The sequence below is a fragment of the Balaenoptera physalus genome (assembly GCF_965194825.1).
Source record: "Balaenoptera physalus genome assembly, chromosome: 14".
NCBI classification, from domain to species: Eukaryota; Metazoa; Chordata; class Mammalia; order Artiodactyla; family Balaenopteridae; genus Balaenoptera; species Balaenoptera physalus.
The window spans coordinates 4,588,451-4,605,724 of record NC_138893.1 but is presented as its reverse complement, the minus strand read 5'-3'; the positions used below and the strand labels follow the sequence as shown (position 1 = coordinate 4,605,724).

The 17,274-nt window shown below is 42.4% G+C and overlaps 1 protein-coding gene across 4 annotated transcripts in view; it reads right to left on the bottom strand.

The window, feature by feature from the left end:
* The window catches only part of FAM13C (family with sequence similarity 13 member C), a 132,533-nt gene that overhangs the window by 46,296 nt on the left and 68,963 nt on the right, over positions 1-17,274 (bottom strand). For all 4 annotated transcript variants that reach the window (XM_082425560.1, XM_082425558.1, XM_082425559.1 and 1 more), the window contains one exon: positions 7,105-7,162. In XM_082425560.1, coding sequence (XP_082281686.1) covers positions 7,105-7,162 — 58 coding nt within the window. The remainder of the gene's footprint in view (positions 1-7,104; positions 7,163-17,274) is intronic.

The following is a 17,274-nucleotide window of genomic DNA, read 5'->3' as shown; positions in this document are numbered from 1 at the left end:
TCTCTTTTACATAATGGAAAATACGCGACTTGTTTTAGAAAATACACTACTCATTTTCTCTCCTCTACAATTACCGGGTCCCACTTTAGTTGGCTGGAGTGGAGAACACCCACACAGGCTCGATGGTGGAATACTATTTTAGGATGCCTTTGTCTGCAATTCACCAGTTGCAGAGCAAAGACAGCTTACTTTTAATTTCTGTGAAGAGGTTTCGCGACCCTCTCCCATCCCTCTATCTATCCAAGAACTGTGCATAGATTCTCTGTGGCAAAATCAAACTGGAAATCTGCTCAAAACTGAGGATACAACAGGGTCCCCAAACAACCCCATTTCTACTTACCACTCTCTTCCCGGAGCTTTCCTGTTTCCTGGGTAGGCTCCACCCCAACACACACACACACACACACACGCACGCGTGCGTGTGCGCACGCACCCCACCTCTCCTTTCCATCTGCTCCCTGCCCCTACCTCCCCAGGCCTTGAATTCAGCTGTAGTTGCTTCACAGTCAAATTTCCATCAATTCTTGAGCCAGTTCTGATTACCTCATCCAAAGAGGGCCCCCCAATTTCTCTTTTAGCATTTTGTTTTTTTCCTTCCCAACACTCACTATAATATAGAATTTTATTTATTTCTCTACTTGTTTATTGGCTCTTTCCAGCTCCAGAAGGGCTGGAAGCATGCTGCCATTGTTCACGGCTGTACCCAGCACAATGAGTAGAATAGAAGCCAACCATAAAAAGCCTGCCATTGAAAATTAGTTTTGTTTGCCTGGACCCTTTAGGCAGTACTTGGGAGGCCCTTTTGAGTATCCAATTTCAAGCCTCCTTGCTGCCCTGGTTCAGAAATTTTAAAATGCTTACGAATCACTGAGGAGTTTGTTAAAGATGTACGCTCCCAGTCAGGGACAGACTCGGATTCTGTGGCCTGGGGCAGGGTCACTTAGATGCCAGAGGTCCAAGGTCCACGCTTTGAGAAATACTGCTCTATTCCCTAGGGACTTGACCCACCCTAAATGCTGCCTTGGTTGCCTGTTTAGCTCTACCTGTCCCAGGAACAATAGCTTTTTCCTGACCTCCAGCCTTCTGACACCCTCACTGGCCTCCAGCCCTGGTACCCCCCTCCTTGGAACGGGACCTCCACATCAGGAAGTATAAAGTATGCGGTGCTCAGAAGCACGGCAGTGTTACCTCCTGAACTGCTGCTGCCGTCCTCTGGATGTTCTTGCCAAAAGAAGTGGGACTTCCTCCAATGGTGATGGCTACAAAAAAACGCCAAATTCACCCCATCCCTAGGGACACTGGGCATTTGGCTAATCCCTGTGGGGCCTGTGTTGCTTATGTCCCAGTGTGCTTTGCAGTCAAGTCTAACTGAAGACCAGCACACCTCGGCTCAGCCCATCCCAGCTTCCTCAGGATGGTCAGCCCTCACTGTCCTGCACTACCCAATGGAGAGATTCAATATAGGAGAACAAGCTATTCACTTCAAGTAGTCCTCTGTTGACAAGAGGATCCAGGTCCTATTCTGATAATAGCAGCACTTCTTTCTTAAACAAGGGCAATCTTGCCACCACACATGATAACCCAAACCAAATTTCCTTCCAGCCAGATGATTTGATTTCAACTTAGGAAGAGGGAGTCGTGTACTTAGTTTTACCTGTTTGTGATATCCTCAATATGTTTACTTTATTAAATAAACAATAAAAACAAGATGTTTGGGAGAGAATAATACAGTTCTATAAACTCACGTTTTAATACAGGACTCTGAGCTTTTCTACATGATAAGATGTGGATTTTTGAAAAATAGAATATGTCTCATTTTCAACTCATGGAATGGACTTCAATAGTTTCCCAAGGTCATAATGATTGGTTCAAGAATGGGCTACAAGTCACAAGCCAGATAAATGAGACTCAAGTATGGAACTTTATGGATCTAGAAAGGACTCCATTTCTACTGTGTGATAGGCAAAATCGTAAAGATGGCCCCCAAGATTCCTGTACCCTGCTTACTCAATCAAACACGAATTTAGATGCTGCTATGAAGAGATTTTGCAGATATAATTAAAGTCCTAACTCAGGTGACCAAGAATACAGAGATTGCTTGGATGGGCCTGACCCAATCAGGTGAGCCTTTTAAAAGCAGAGTGTTTCTTCCAGCTGGCAGAATACAACAACACAGAGATTTGGAGCACAGAAGGATTTGGTGCTGCTGGCTCAAAGATGAAGGGGCCCATGTGAGAGGGAACGCAGGCAGCATCTAGAAGCTGAGAGCTACCCCCCAGATGCTAACCAACAAGGAAATGGGGTCTACAGTCCTACAACCTCAAGGAAGTAAATTCAGGCAATGACCTGAATGAGCTTGGACATGGACTCTTCTCTGGAACCTCCAGATAAGAGTCTATCACAGCCAATGCCTTGTTTTCATTTTTGTGAGACCTTGAGCGGAGAATCCAATGGAGTCTACTCAAATTTATGACCTACACAACTGTGAGCTAATAAATGGGTGTTTGAAGCTGTTAAGCTTTTGGGAATTTGTTTCACAGTAATAGAAAACTAATATACACTGGAATTACTAGCTGTAAGAACAGTGTGTCCCTAGAGAGGAGTCAACCCAAAGATAAGGTCAATATAGGAAAGCAGAGTCAAAATGGAAAGAGACGGCATCTACATGACGAGTCTTTAATCCCTGGATCTAGCCATTTGGGAAGCCTATCCTGATCCTGAAGTTTCAGGGGTGTGAATCAATAAAATCCTGTTATTTATGAAAGCCAGCTTGAATTGACTTTCAGTCACAAGGAAGAAAACCCAGATACTGGAAAAAAAAATTCTCAGTCAATTCTGATCTAAGGCCCAACCCTATAGACTGGGTTTGCATTTCAATAGAAAAGGACAGCTGTCTATTCCTACAGAAAAAAATACCATTCAGCCAACTCAGGAGTATCAAGGGCCTGAAAAAGCCTCTTGCTAGACCATTTTCTCAAAATTAAAACAATTTTGAGGGAGAAACACATCTCAAACAAAACAGTAAGTACCATCTGGAGGTGTGATATGGCTTGATGCCAAAACATATCTATATGCTAAACTATGGATGGTAATACAAAGACAATCAAATCCTTCACATGGAGACCCACACGTAGACATGTGCACATACGCTCAAAAAGGGGCACAATTTGCCTCATTCCAACCATCATGGGAACCTATGACTAAATTCTACAAGCGCTGGGAAAATGAAAAAAAAACAAAAAAAGGTGGAATCAGTGAGTGTTAAAACTGAAAGCAGTCCTAGAGTTAACCCAATTCAAAACCTGCCTCAATTTCACAAATGAAAAACTAAAAGAAGTTGATGGGATGCTTTATGATATGCAGTCTGGGAGGTGGAGAAAGTAGTAGGAGGACCCAATATGGCATGTTTTCTCAGGGAAGGGGAGATCCATTCATTTTCTTCATACATCTGTTATTTTACTTAAATGAAACTGAAGCCAGGAATGGGATCTACTAGGATGAGGAGAGGGAAAACAATATTTTTTCTCATTTTATCCTTCAAGCAACTTTTTGAACTATTGACTGCTTATTGATTATATGGACATGGGGAAATGACTAAAACCAAGGATCAAGGTGTATTAGACATCGACGATCCCAAGTCCAGAATACTTTCCAATCAGGATCTATGACACCCCAACAAATAATATCTTCTGATGTTTTACAGAGGCAGATATTTTCCAAACAGGATCCAGGGGACCCCAACAAATAAAATCTCCTGATGTCTTATAGAGGCAGAGTGTGAAAGTTCAGCTCAATGCCAGAATGGACACTTAATCAGGTTTTCAGAAACCAACTCCTATAGTATACTCCCAGAGACACCAAAACTCATGGAATGGAGAGGCAAGTCCTATCAAGAGACCCAAGGTCAAAAACTAGGAGCTTGCGACTGGCAAAAGAAAAGTGGAGCTGGCAGGAATCAGATCTATACTCACACCGAGTAGAAATAAGAAATGAGTTTTTCAGTTCACTGGGAAAGTACTGGGAACACACCCAGAGACAGATGCTCATAGGTAGCTATGTCACATCATGTATCACCTTACTACATAGAGGAGAGCTCGGGTCAAGCACCAGCTCTGGAATCAAATATAGCTGAGCCCCATCTATCTGTGACAGAGCAAGTGGAATTAAGAAGTTTAAAAAGTAGATGTGAAATACAAGATGTGAAATTTGGAGAAAATATAAAGCACATATGTAACATCTTAAAATTGCTATAATCGACAATTACAACATTAGGGTCCATAGAAACATCTGGAAAGTATTTGTGGACCATGCTTCTTACAATGCTCAAGAAACTGTTTTTTTTACTTTAGACTTGCAAGTTGGAATGGAAGGAAGAGAGCAGATATGGAACTAGTGGGTTCTTTTTAAAGAACTAGAAGGCTGTGTGTTGGAGGCTGTGGTATATAAATAAAAGGGACAGGGGTTTCCCTGGTGGCGCAGGGGTTAAGAATCCGCCTGCCAATGCAGGGGACATGGGTTCGAGCCCTGGTCTGGGAGGATCCCACATTCCGTGGAGCAATTAAGCCCGTGGGCCACAACTACTGAGCCCATGTGCCGCAACTGCTGAGCCCATGTGCCTGGAACCCGTGCTCCGCAACAAGAGAAGCCGCCGCAACAAGAGAAACCCGCGCACCGCAACAAAAAGTAGCCCCTGCCCCGTCGCAACTAGAGAAAGCATGCTCACAGCAACGAAAACCCAATGCAGCCAAAAATAAATAAATAAATTTAAAATAAATAAAAGGGGCAAAGAGCAATGAAGATAGGTAACATAACAAAAGATTCTACCTTACATATCCACTTGGAGATAGAAGGAATACTCCTATAAAAAATCAGGTGTACAAACAGACTGAAAGAGAGTTCATTTTTAAAAAGTACAATTAGTAGCAACTGATCATGAGTCAAAAACTAGAAACCACCATACAATGGGTTACAGCAAGGAGAATGAAAGCTAAAACTACGTGCCAAACATGTATGAATCTCGTAAACAAAATACTGAGTAAATGAAACCAGACACAAAAGAGTACATCCAGCCCATTTATAACAAATTCAAAAAGAGACAAAACAAATCTACTTCAGTCCAAAGAACAGTTATCCTTCCAGGGGAAGAGTGACTGGAATAATTAAATAAGGGAGTCTGGATGCTAATGATGTTCTGTTTCTTGATGCTGGTTACACACTTTGTGAGAATTCATCCAGCCATACACTTATGATACGTGCACTTTTCCATATGTATTTTCTATGTGCATTAAAAATATTAAGGTAGTATTTCCCACCTTTATTCCATAAGAGTCTGTTGCCTAAAGAAATGTTATTATGGGGTTATTCCATGAAAGAGTTTGGTGTTCTCTAAGTTTGGGAAATGCTAGGCAAGACCGCGTTTAATACGTTCCCACTCTATCGGACGTCTCCATCAATGAATCTGAATGAGTCAACCCTCCCTCCATGGCCTTGGGCCATGAGCTGCCCCTGCTCAAGCTTTCCTAAGGTTTCCTCCAGCCCCCAAATCTTAGCCACAACATGATCTGCACGTCTGATTTATCCCGATTGGAACAATTCCACTTGAGCACACGCTGTTATCAACCAGTCTGGAATAGCATCACCACTTTTTCACGGAAGAGCGCGTATTTACAATCTGGTGCTGACTGCTCTTTCAGAGGCCTGTCTCCAATCAGCACTCTTGCACCCATGTAATCCCAGAGCAGTGAACTAGCACATTTCATGTAACTTGCAAGTACAATAGCATGAAGGAATACAGAAAAGCAGATTTTCAAAGAGAGCATTTTGCAACTGTAGTTTGAGAATGCTCAAGTCATCTTCACATTCTCATGGGGTTGCAGCTCACAAATCAGAGTTTCTCCCAAATACTTGAAACCTATCACAGCTTGACTCTTACAATCACCTCATTTTTCTAGTCACTTATGTCAAAACAAGTCAGTGCTTCTTTACAACCAGCATTTTGCTTATTCCCAGTGGGGCAAACAGCTGTGCTCACTGATTCAGGCTCTTGCCTTTTTTCTCTCAAACCTTTTTTCACTCTTTTTACCACAGGCAAGACTGTGGAATCTGAAGACTGTCTCCAGTGCACAAAGGAATAACAAGCAGGGTTCTGTGTTGTTATCTTTAGGACATTTTCCACAACTTCAGTAATTTATTTAACTGGGTTTAATTAGGCACCTGGTTTACCTTTGGCTACTCATTTATGCCAAGTTCTACAGTAAAAAAGAAAAAGGAAAATCACCTAAGTTCAATCAACTGTCATATTTTTGGAGGCGGAGGAGAGATGGCATCAAATGACGAAAAATTTGCCTGAAGCCCATCATTTCTCTTCCTGGCATCTGAACATCAAGTCTTTTCATTCTTTTTGCCATGATCTTAGTCAGACATACCGCCCACTGCTCCTTAATTATACAATGAGGCCAAGAGAAATTAGAGTATTCCAAACCAATGTCTTAAGCTAAGGCATTCACCACAACAGGGATCCTAATTATATTATACTGATTTCCAATGGGAGAATTAAATTATATATTTCAAAGAAAATCTAGAACAAGCTTAACACTGTGATGTCCAGTTCAGTGGGAAACCATTTGCATTGGAAAATGTGGCTTCCATGTCTCAAAGCATACTAGAGGACCATTTTACAAATACCAAACTATATCACACTCCATGGAAAAATAGTAAGCATGATCATATATGAGACTGCAAAGGGCATTAGAAAAAGCAGGGGTTGGGAAGATAAAATAAAATTAAGAGAAAATTTTACAAATGTAACTGTCACAGCCATGGTTATATAATCCTGAAGCAAAGTTGAAAGAAGCGTAATGAAATGACTGCTGGACTTGGTTTAGTTCCAAGACATACTGTGCAGTCTTGCAAATTATATTTTAAATGTATCTGCTCCAGAGCAAGGAGAAACAGCACCCAAAGAAGTGCAAGGAAAACACGTTCACTTCAGAGTAAAAACATTTAAAGTTTTAATCAGAATAAATTCCTAGTACTAGGAAAAAGAATAATAAATTTCACGATTGGCTAATTCATGTTCACAAAACCAGCAATGACTGCACCTACCTCATTGAGGTCCTGCCGAGTTTCATCCTTTGGCCACACGGCCGCCCTCTGGTCTATTCTATAAAACACAAAGAAAAAGTATTTCCATTTAAAAGAAACCTTTCAACAATGTACATTTGAAGTTGGCAGCTATAGATCTGACCACACCCCTGTTAAAAACCCTCAGTGGTATCCCACTGCCCGAAGAACAAAATCCAGACTCCCTATAATGGTCTGCAACACATTACAGTGTCTGAACTGTGCCAATCCTCCTGTCCCACCTCCTATCGCTCTCACCCTTGTCCTCTACCCTCCAGCCTCTCTGCCCTTCATTTTCTTGAACACACAGTGCTGGCTCCCTGTTCAAATCTTCACACTTGCTTTTCCCCCAGATTTTCACAAAGCTGACTCTGCCCAGCAGGCAGCATCAGCTCAGCTCCTATGTCACCTCCCAATGAGTCCTTCCGGATCTCTCTAATCAAACTATCCCTCCCCTTCACTCTCTATTGCACTGTCTTTAGATTTTCTTCTTAGCGCTGTCACTACCTAAAGTTATGATGCTTATTTGCATTTCCACGCTAAAATGTAAGCTCCAAGAAATCAGTGATTCTGTCCATCTTCTACACTGCTGAATCCTCAGTACCCAGTGCAAAGTCAGTATTTTTATGACCAAATGTGATCTGATACAGTTGTTACAGAAAGATACCATTTGTTCACTGAAGATCGCTTTTGAAAATTTCATTCTATCACTTACCTAACAAAATAAAAGTTACAGCAATTTCTGGGTAACACGATAAAGCTAGGTTTTGCCATTTCATAGCTTCCAACAGAAGAAAAAGGACTCAAGGCAAATCTACTCTGAATAAATTTTTTTAGGTTAAAAACAAAACAACAAAACTCCACTACTGGCAGATGCTCAGCTCCAAATCATGATTCCTCAAAGGCTATGGTCCAATGGCATCTACCACATAACATTCAAGTTTTCTGCAGCAGTTTGCATGCTATTATATAATAAATATATTAACTTATAATTATTCTTTTTAAAAGGCCTGGTATCTTAAGGAATAAAAGCTTTAGTCAGTATTAAGTCATTTATAAAAAGATTTATTTGGGGACATAATTATTTACAGTTATTATTCTGCTTTGGTTTGAGTCCTGAAAAAAGTATATATGTCCTCTGAATGGTCATCAAGATGAATGATTTCTGAAAGTAATGATGCACATTTAGGAATGCCATGAGCCTAACTTCTTCAAAGTATTCTTAAGAATGAAAAGTTCTTTCAGTCCATGAGTACTGTTAACTGTGCAAACAACTTACTTCTAATGAGAAATGGAGGAGATGTTAAAACAGAATTGGACGGTCACGCTGATGTTGACCACGTCTGCACAAATGTCCCTCCTGGGTGTGAGAGAAGACTAAGGGTCCCAACCACGAGCCCAGGGAGAGATGGCCCAAGTGAGAAAGTTAGTTAGGGGTAGAAAGCGCTGGCACACCCATCCTCTGCCCATCAGTTCGCTGGGCCACAAATAGTGACTCCAGGGCTTCAGAAAATACCAAGTAGCTCTTTCCTGCAAAATGGGAGACACCCTCTTGGGGACAGGGGTTACCCTGACCTATCCAGTAACATCTAAAGTTCTGAATGGCTCATAATTTCCCTGTAACCTAAAGTGGTTCTCAAATTGTGTTTTTATAGTTATAGTAGCACCAGAAAAATGAAAGAATCGTGTTCTCTAATGGAAAGAATATTTACCAGTTTACAGTTTTCAACCATAAATTTCTCCAGGGCTCTGATGCCAGCAGATGGTAAAACAAATGCATGGTAGCAAACATTAATGGAAGAAAGCAGAAATAAGACTTTGTTTAAAATATATAGTATATATTATTGAGATGCAGAGAATAGCTACATGTAATACACTCACATGATCTTCAATGAAAACTACTTGTCATCTCCAGATAAACCTCCAGATCCAGTTTAAGAACTGTGGTCTAAGCATCAAAGATGCTTTAATTTAATAGCCATCTGAATGTCTCCTATGTGACTGGTACACTGTTGGGGAAATAAGAATCAATGAGCAGACTCTAGGCCTTTAGGAGACTTACAGTCTAGTGGATCCTGAAGCAGAGAATAAAACTAATTAAAACCCAGTCTTGAGGTTCTTTCCATAAATCAAGGAATGAGCGCACAGGAGCTGATATTAGAATGGTGGAGACGAACTGGGGAAATAGAGACAGATGAAAGAGACATTTTCAAGGAGAAAAACAACAAGAGGTGTTGGGTGTGTATTGAAAGTATGGAATGAAAGAGATGGTGTAATGAAAAGTAATCCGAAGTTTTGAGCCTGTGTGACAAGAAAGATGATAGGTGGTTTTTCCAGTGGAGAAAGAAAAATAGGTCATTTGGGAGGGGAGAGCAGGCAGCTGGCATGAGTTTTGATTTAGACATTTGAAGCTTGAACTGAGGATAAAATAGGGAGGTGAAAATCCCTGAGCCGGGCTCACGGTAGCATGGGGCACTCGACGGCGTGTTCCAGAGGGTGATGGCGGGGATAACAAAGTGAATCACAGTGGTCACAGGTTCTCCATCAGTTTTTCACTTGCTGTGTGGCCAGAGCCTAGCACACTGCTTGGCACGTGTCACATGCTCTCTACATGCTTTTCGGATGGATGAAAAGATGAAGAAACAGAAGGACCCAGACCCAAGAATGACTTCTTGATCTACCACTTCCTAGGTGTGTGTACCCACTGGCAAGATATTAACCTCTCTCAGCCTCAGTTTCCTCATCTGTCAAGTGAAGATAATATCAGCTACCGCACAGGATAATTCAGGATGTGAAGGACAGTTCACGAAAAATGTTTATGACTACTGTTGGCTGTATTAAAAATAACACATGGATTCTATAATCAAATGTAAAAAAATACCATAATAGAATTATAAATGATGATAATTAATGGTATACTTAATTATAATAATTGAAGCCCTGTGAATAAGCTGAAAGAGATAAAAAGCTGAGTCATCCTTACTCAGGACCACTGGGCAGGTTTCTGAAATTGGTCAATTAGGGGACAGAAGAAAGAAGGGCCGTGAAGAAAATACAGACGCATCACTAAGGAGATAAGAAGGCAACCAGAACAACACTTTGAATAGTGAAGAGAAAGAAGTTATAAGAAAAAAGAGTGTCAAGAAGAGCCTAACAGAAATATACTCAGCCATTAAAAAGAATGAAATAATGCCATTTGCAGCATCATGGATGGACCTAGAGATTATCATACTAAGTGAAGTAAGCCAGATAAAGACAAATATCATATGATATCACTTATATGTGGAATCTAAAATATGACACAAATGAACTTATCTACAAAACAGAAACACACTAACAGACATAGAGAACAGACTTGCGGTTGCCAAAGGGGAGGGGGGCAGGGGAGGGAAGGGTTGGGAGTTTGGGATTAGCAGATTCAAACTATTATATGTAGGATGGATAAACAACAAGGTCCTACTGTATAGCACAGGGAACTATATTCAGTATCCTATGATAAACCATAATGGAAAAAAATATGAAAAATATATGTTTAACTGAGTCACTTTGCTGTACAGCAGATATTAAACACAACATTGTAAATCAACTATACTTCAGCAGGACAGGAATAAAGACGCAGACATAGAGAATGGACTTGAGGACACGGGGATGGGGAAGGGTAAGCTGGGACGAAGTGAGAGAGTGGCATGGACATATATACACTACCAAATGTAAAACAGATAGCTAGTGGGAAGCAGCTGCATAGCACAGGGAGATCAGCTCGGTGCTTTGTGACCACCTAGAGGGGTGGGATAGGGAGGGTGGGAGGGAGACGCAAGAGGGAGGGGATATGGGGATATATGTATATGCATAGCTGATTCACTTTGTTATACAGCAGAAACTAACACACCATTGTGAAGCAGTTATACTCCAATAAAGATGTTTAAAAAAACCCCACTATACTTCAATAAGATTTTTTTTTTAAAAAAAAGAAGAGCCTAACAATTTCAGGTAAATGCCAGGCACTTTACTTACATTATTTCATCTAATCCTCATGGTAACCACATGAGATTAGCATTGTTAGGCCCATGTGACCTAATAGGAAACAGTTAAGGCAATTAAATAATTTTATCCATGAATAAACAAATATTTATTAAACAGCAACTTATGTCAAGTATTATTGCAGGTGCTGGGAATAAAGCAGGGAATAAAACAAGTCTCTGCCTCACTGTCACAGAAGCAGAGAGAACATAAAGAAATAAACCTGGTGCACCAGATGCTAAATATTATGGAGAAAAAGAAAGCAAGGTAAGGAGAACAGGACGTGCAGGAAGACTGCCCAAGCTCACGCTGCTAGAAAATCGCAGTCATCCGGAGATAATGAGAATGAAAGCAGAGAAATAAAAAGGCCACTGGATCAGAAAAGATAAAGGTCATGGCAGAAGAGGAAACAGAAACGGAAGCTTCTCACTAGAGAAGTTTAGCAATGAAAAGAGAAGAACCGGAACAGGAGCTAGGTGTCTCAAATTCCCTTCTTCTTAAGATCTTTAAGGATAGTGTTTGAACCATTTACAATCCTGCCAACTCCAATACAACCCTGCTCTCCAGCCCAGGCCCAGGAAGCGGGAAATTGCAGCCTGGGCTCAGAGCTCTCAGCACTGATGCCTCCCATCACCACCACTCCCGACACCCCCATCACCACCACGCCATCGCTGTCACTACAACCCCAGCACTGTCACCACCATCACCACCACCACCACCACCACCATCACTGCCACCGTGACGACCACCACCATGACATAGTTCAAAACAAAACACTTCTTAACAGAGGAACATAAAACATAATTGTGTGCTGATATTAAACGAGCTTTTTCCTGGACTCTGTGGCTGCAGAACTGTGGGGAAGGGTAAGCTGGGACGAAGTGAGAGAGTGGCATGGACATATATACACTACCAAATGTAAAATAGATAGCTAGTGGGAAGCAGCTGCATAGCACAGGGAGATCAGCTCGGTGCAACTTTTCTAAAACTTGTTGGTGTTCCCACGTTGCTGGAACCCCAAAGCCTGTGCTGAGCCAGCCCGTAGGCTCATCCTGCAGTGACCTTCCCCTGGGAAGTGGACTGAAATTCAAAACAGCAAAGTGAACAAAGCGTTAAGATACTTTTGTTGGCCTACAGATAATGTCAAACCCCAGATGCGATCATTTGTGAAGAAGCAGTATTTTAGCATGGGATATTTGATTTATATCAACTTACTATAATTAATTTAGCAGATTAAAATGTTCCCTGTCTCAGTAAAAAGCTTCCCCGCCTATCCAATTGCTCACGGAAGATATCTGAGAGTTACCTGACACTCTCCTCTCTCTCAAGTCCAACAGCCAAGCCATGACCAAGTCCTTCAATTTCTTAGCCCAAATCACGTTTAGATCTGTCCTCCCACCGCCACCTTAGGCCAAGTCGCCATCATCTGTCTTCTGGGCTACCTTCCTGGTCTCTCTACTTCTCCTCTACCTTCTCCAAGCCACTGCCCACACAGCAACCTTGTTGCTACCCTTCTGCACACTTAAAAAAGATCGAAATTCTTCCAGCATCCTGTGACGTCCTGAAGGAGTTACATCTGTCCACTTCTTCAACCTCAACTCACGTCATTCTCCTCCTCCGTGCTCCCTTCCGCCTCAGACCTTCTATGTGCTGTCCCGGTGCCCAGAACGCTCTTCCCTCTCCACTTTCTCTCCTAATTAACTCATGCATCCTCTAGACACCAGGTAGGTACCACACCAATCAGGTCTCCCTTTCATAGGTCTTACTGTATTCTGATCTTTCACATCTGCCGCGTAGCACGTCTCAGTCCCTAATTGTGTATTTGTCTGATTATTCGACTGTCTCTTTCTCATGATGGCAAGCTCTATGGGGCAGGGTTCACATGAGTCTTGCTCAATGTCTTCTCTCTAGAGCTAAGCCTGGCATTTGGCACAGAGCAGGCACGCACATGTTTGCTAATAAAGGATTAGTCCCAGGGTCATGGGCTGCTGTCAATTCCGGTATACTCCTGCATGTGTTTAATGATTAGGATGAGACTCATACGCCCTCCTCCACCTGTGGCACGTAGCAGGACTGGCACCTCATTCCCACAAGCAGATGCATTTCTCGCCTGAGGAGACCTGCTGAAGTTGAGCAAGTGGCTTTCCAACACACGTTTAGAAAATCTGGGCAGAAAGTAAAAGCAGAGCATCCAACACGCTTCTCAGAGTCCTTCAATAAAGAACAAGAAACTGGAAGCTAACCAGTGTCTACCATGGGTCACATCTTAAGAGTTCAAGATATTCCACTGCCTCGGATGAGCCTCTGTATTAGAGAACAACACAGGATGCACTAATGTATACCCGGATGAGTGTCTGCTGGCTGGACGACTGTTGTTTCCTGAAACTCTTTTGAAAACAAAAGGTATATCCCAAGAGGACAACCCTCTGAGCACAATATTCATTATATACAAACAATCGCTCTATATGCAGACACAGGCAAGATGCCAAGGAATTCCAGTAATATTATCACAAACGGTAACAGCCCTCGATACCAGCAAATATAAAGCTCCTTTCCCTGCAGAGTGTAGGCTCTATTAAAGACATTCTCTTACTGGTTTTTACCAAATTTCTACACTAAACGACTGAGATCAACTATTGGGCAGCCAACTCCAAAGAGAAAGAAACCGAGGCACAGAGTTCAAAATGGCTTTCAAAGAGATGGCTGACAGAAAACAAAACTAGACGCTGAGAGCTGACTTTTCCATCCACGTAGCCCCTCGTCCAGGCCAGTGAACTCTCAGAGGCGGACAAGGGTGTTGGGGCTGGAGGTGGAATGCTGACCCCCAGGAATAGGCCCCCCAGCAGCGGGGACCCAAGCTTGGCTCCCTCCTCCCACTGTACTTCTCTGAAGACTAGAATCAACCAGTGTTATTAACAACAGATTCCTTATTACTCAGCCATAAAAAGGAACGAAACTGGGTCATCTGTAGAGACGTGGATGGACCTAGAGACTGTCATACAGAGTGAAGGAAGTCAGAAAGAGAGAAACAGGGACTTCGCTGGTGGCGCAGTGGTTAAGAATCCACCTGCCAATGCAGGGGACACGGGTTTGAGCCCTGGTCCGGGAAGATCCCACATGCCGCGGAGCAACTAAGCCCGTGCGCCACAACTACTGAGCCTGCGCTCTAGAGCCCGTGAGCCACAACTGCTGAGCCTGTGCTCTAGAGCCCACAAGCCACAACTACTGAGCCCACGTGACACAACTACTGAAACACCCACGCATAGAGCCCGTGCTCCGTGACAAGAGAAGCCACTGCAATAAGAAGCCCACGCACCGCAACGAAGAGTAGCCCCCTGCTTGCTGCAACCAGAGAAAGCCCGCGCACAGCAACGAAGACCCAATGCAGCCATAAATTAATTAATTAATTAATTTTAAAAAAAGAAAGAGAAAACCAAATATGGTATATTAACCCATATATGTGGAATCTAGAAAAATGGTACAGATGATCTTATTTGCAAAGCAGAAATAGAGACACAGACGTAGAGAACAAACATAGGGACACCAAGGGGGAAAAGGGGGGTGTGGGATGAACTGGGAGACTGGGAGTGACATATATACACTATTGATACTATGTATGAAATAGATAACTAATGAGAACCTACTGTATAGCTCAGGAAACTCTACTCAGTGCTCTGTGGTGACCTAAATGGGAAGGAACTCCAAAGAAGAGGGGATACGTGTATACGGATAGCTGATTCACTTTGTGTACAGTAGAAACTAACACACTGTAAAGCAACTATACTCCAATAAAAATTAATTTAGAAAAACAAACGAACAGAGATTCCTGGACCCACCCTCACTAGGTCAGGATTTCCCGAGGCGTGGGCTGGTCATGTGAAATTAGCAAGTACTCCAGGGCACCCCCAACCGGAAAACATCATCCTAAAGGTTCAGGTGCAACCACATGCGAGAAGACCAACGGCTGAAGGGCGCAGGTTGGGGACTTCTGGGAGTACGGGAGTGACCTGGGTGTTTCTGGCCTGGCCTCCCAGGGGACACATTCCAGAAGAGGGAAGGGCTAAGTCCCTGGAGACGCTCTGAGAAACTCGAAACACAAGGCAGCCCAGCCGCACTGGAAGAGGCACCCCTCCCTGGTGGGCTGGAACAGAGCCCAGAAACAGCCAGAACCACGCTAATGCCTGGAGAATAACCGAGCAGTGAGTCAGGCCCACAGTATCGGGACTGGGAGAGGTAAGAAGGTAGAGTTGGGACAGGATATTGAGGACAGGAGACCCAGCAGGAGCAGACGTCCCAATAATGCTCATTAATAATGATGAGCGCAACACCTGGTTTGCTGAGCAGGACACAAGGCTCTCTGCTTCCATCATCGCACTATTCCACTCACTTAGTACAGAATGATCAGACACCTGCTCCTGGGGCAAGCCATGCTCAGCCCAGGGGGCAGAGCGATCTCAGCAGACGCTTCCGTTCCACAGACAGCTCTGCTCACTCGCATTACCCGCCTCAAGCACCTGCCAAGTCTCTTCATTTTTCTGCCTCAAGGCAGAGCTCAATCCCTTAGCCTGAAAGTGTGGGAGAGTTAACCTCTGCTGGGGGCAATCCTTAGCCAGCGGAACACGGAGGAGAGCGTGTGGATAAACACTGGGATCCCCAACTTTCAGAGGGGTACGTCTGAGGACTGTCTGAGGATCACAATGTAATACTGTTATGTAATTGCTTTTTTCCCCACTAGATCATGAACATGTGCCCTTGTAAGTAAAGACTCCCACAAAATGTGGTTTTAAATATCTATCATGCAGATTGGCATTTCTTAAGCGGGTGGTGGTATGCCCTCTAGGGAGCATTTATGCAATTGAGGGTTATTTGTGATGGGCACAGAGGTTGGGGTGCCCCTGACATGCGTGGGGAAGCCCCACACAACAAAGAATTGTTCCACCCCCGCAGAACTTCCAAATGTCCTCTGGGAATGTGAGAGTCACAGGCACTTGCTCTCAGCACAATCTGAACTAGAAAACGACGACGGCTAGTGGATGAAATAGAAGTATCTAGAGTATCCAGAGGAGATTGGAGAAGGAGATTGGATTGAACTGTCTCAAGTGTTTCACCCAGAGCCACTATCTTGTGATTCCACCATATATAGGAATCCAGCCACGTGACTTTCTATCTAGTTCTCTCAGAGGTATCAATTATCCATTATATTCCTATCTCCTTCCATGATCAGATAATTGAAAAATTTACATTCTAAGTCTCAGCTGGGTTACCCATTTCAAATCCTACACCTAGACAGCTATTACCCTTAAGTACAAACCAAGGAAACTACAATGGATGTACATAAAAATATTTTTCAACAATTGTTACTACAGGAATATCTACAGATATAAGTCCTAGAACTAACCAAAATATCAAATAATTTGGAATCAGTTAAATCAATGATGGTATATCCATAGAATAGAATATTTCCAGCCATGAATATTTTAGAATATTTTATGATGTTGAAAAATACAGTATTAAGTGGGACAAACAAGTTACACAGAAATATGTCTCTAAGATTTCACATATATGAAGAAAATTGATATATATATATTTCATATATATACATATGTATAAATTACATCAAAAATGTTTTATCTAGCACTGATAAAGGAAAAAAATAGAGGGGTGTGGTGGGAGCTGTGTGTGTCATTATATAGGACGTGTGTGTGTGTGTGTGTGTGTGTGTGTGTGTCATAATACATCACAGAACCATTGCCTCATTGGGAAGATGAAGAGTAAGCTGAAGAACAGCCTATGGCCTCAGGAACATGGAACGCTTAAACAGCTAGTCAAAGTTCTCAATTAGATTTAAGTTTAAACACACACTGTCTCCTATAATCATTATTGAAATTTCTCTCTTAAATCTATTCCAAGTTAGGCCAAGAAGCTTTCCAAGATATTGAGATGTTAAGGACAAAGTTTTTTGTTCAATCTTCTAGAAATATCATTTCTAGCACAGGGCTATAATGACACCAAAGTTTGTAAAACAAGTTTCTTATAGAAAATTGTATGTTAAAGTATTTGTTATAGAAAATCAAATTTGTTCACCTTAGTTATAAATGAACTCAGCAGCCTTGGAATAATTAAACCATTACT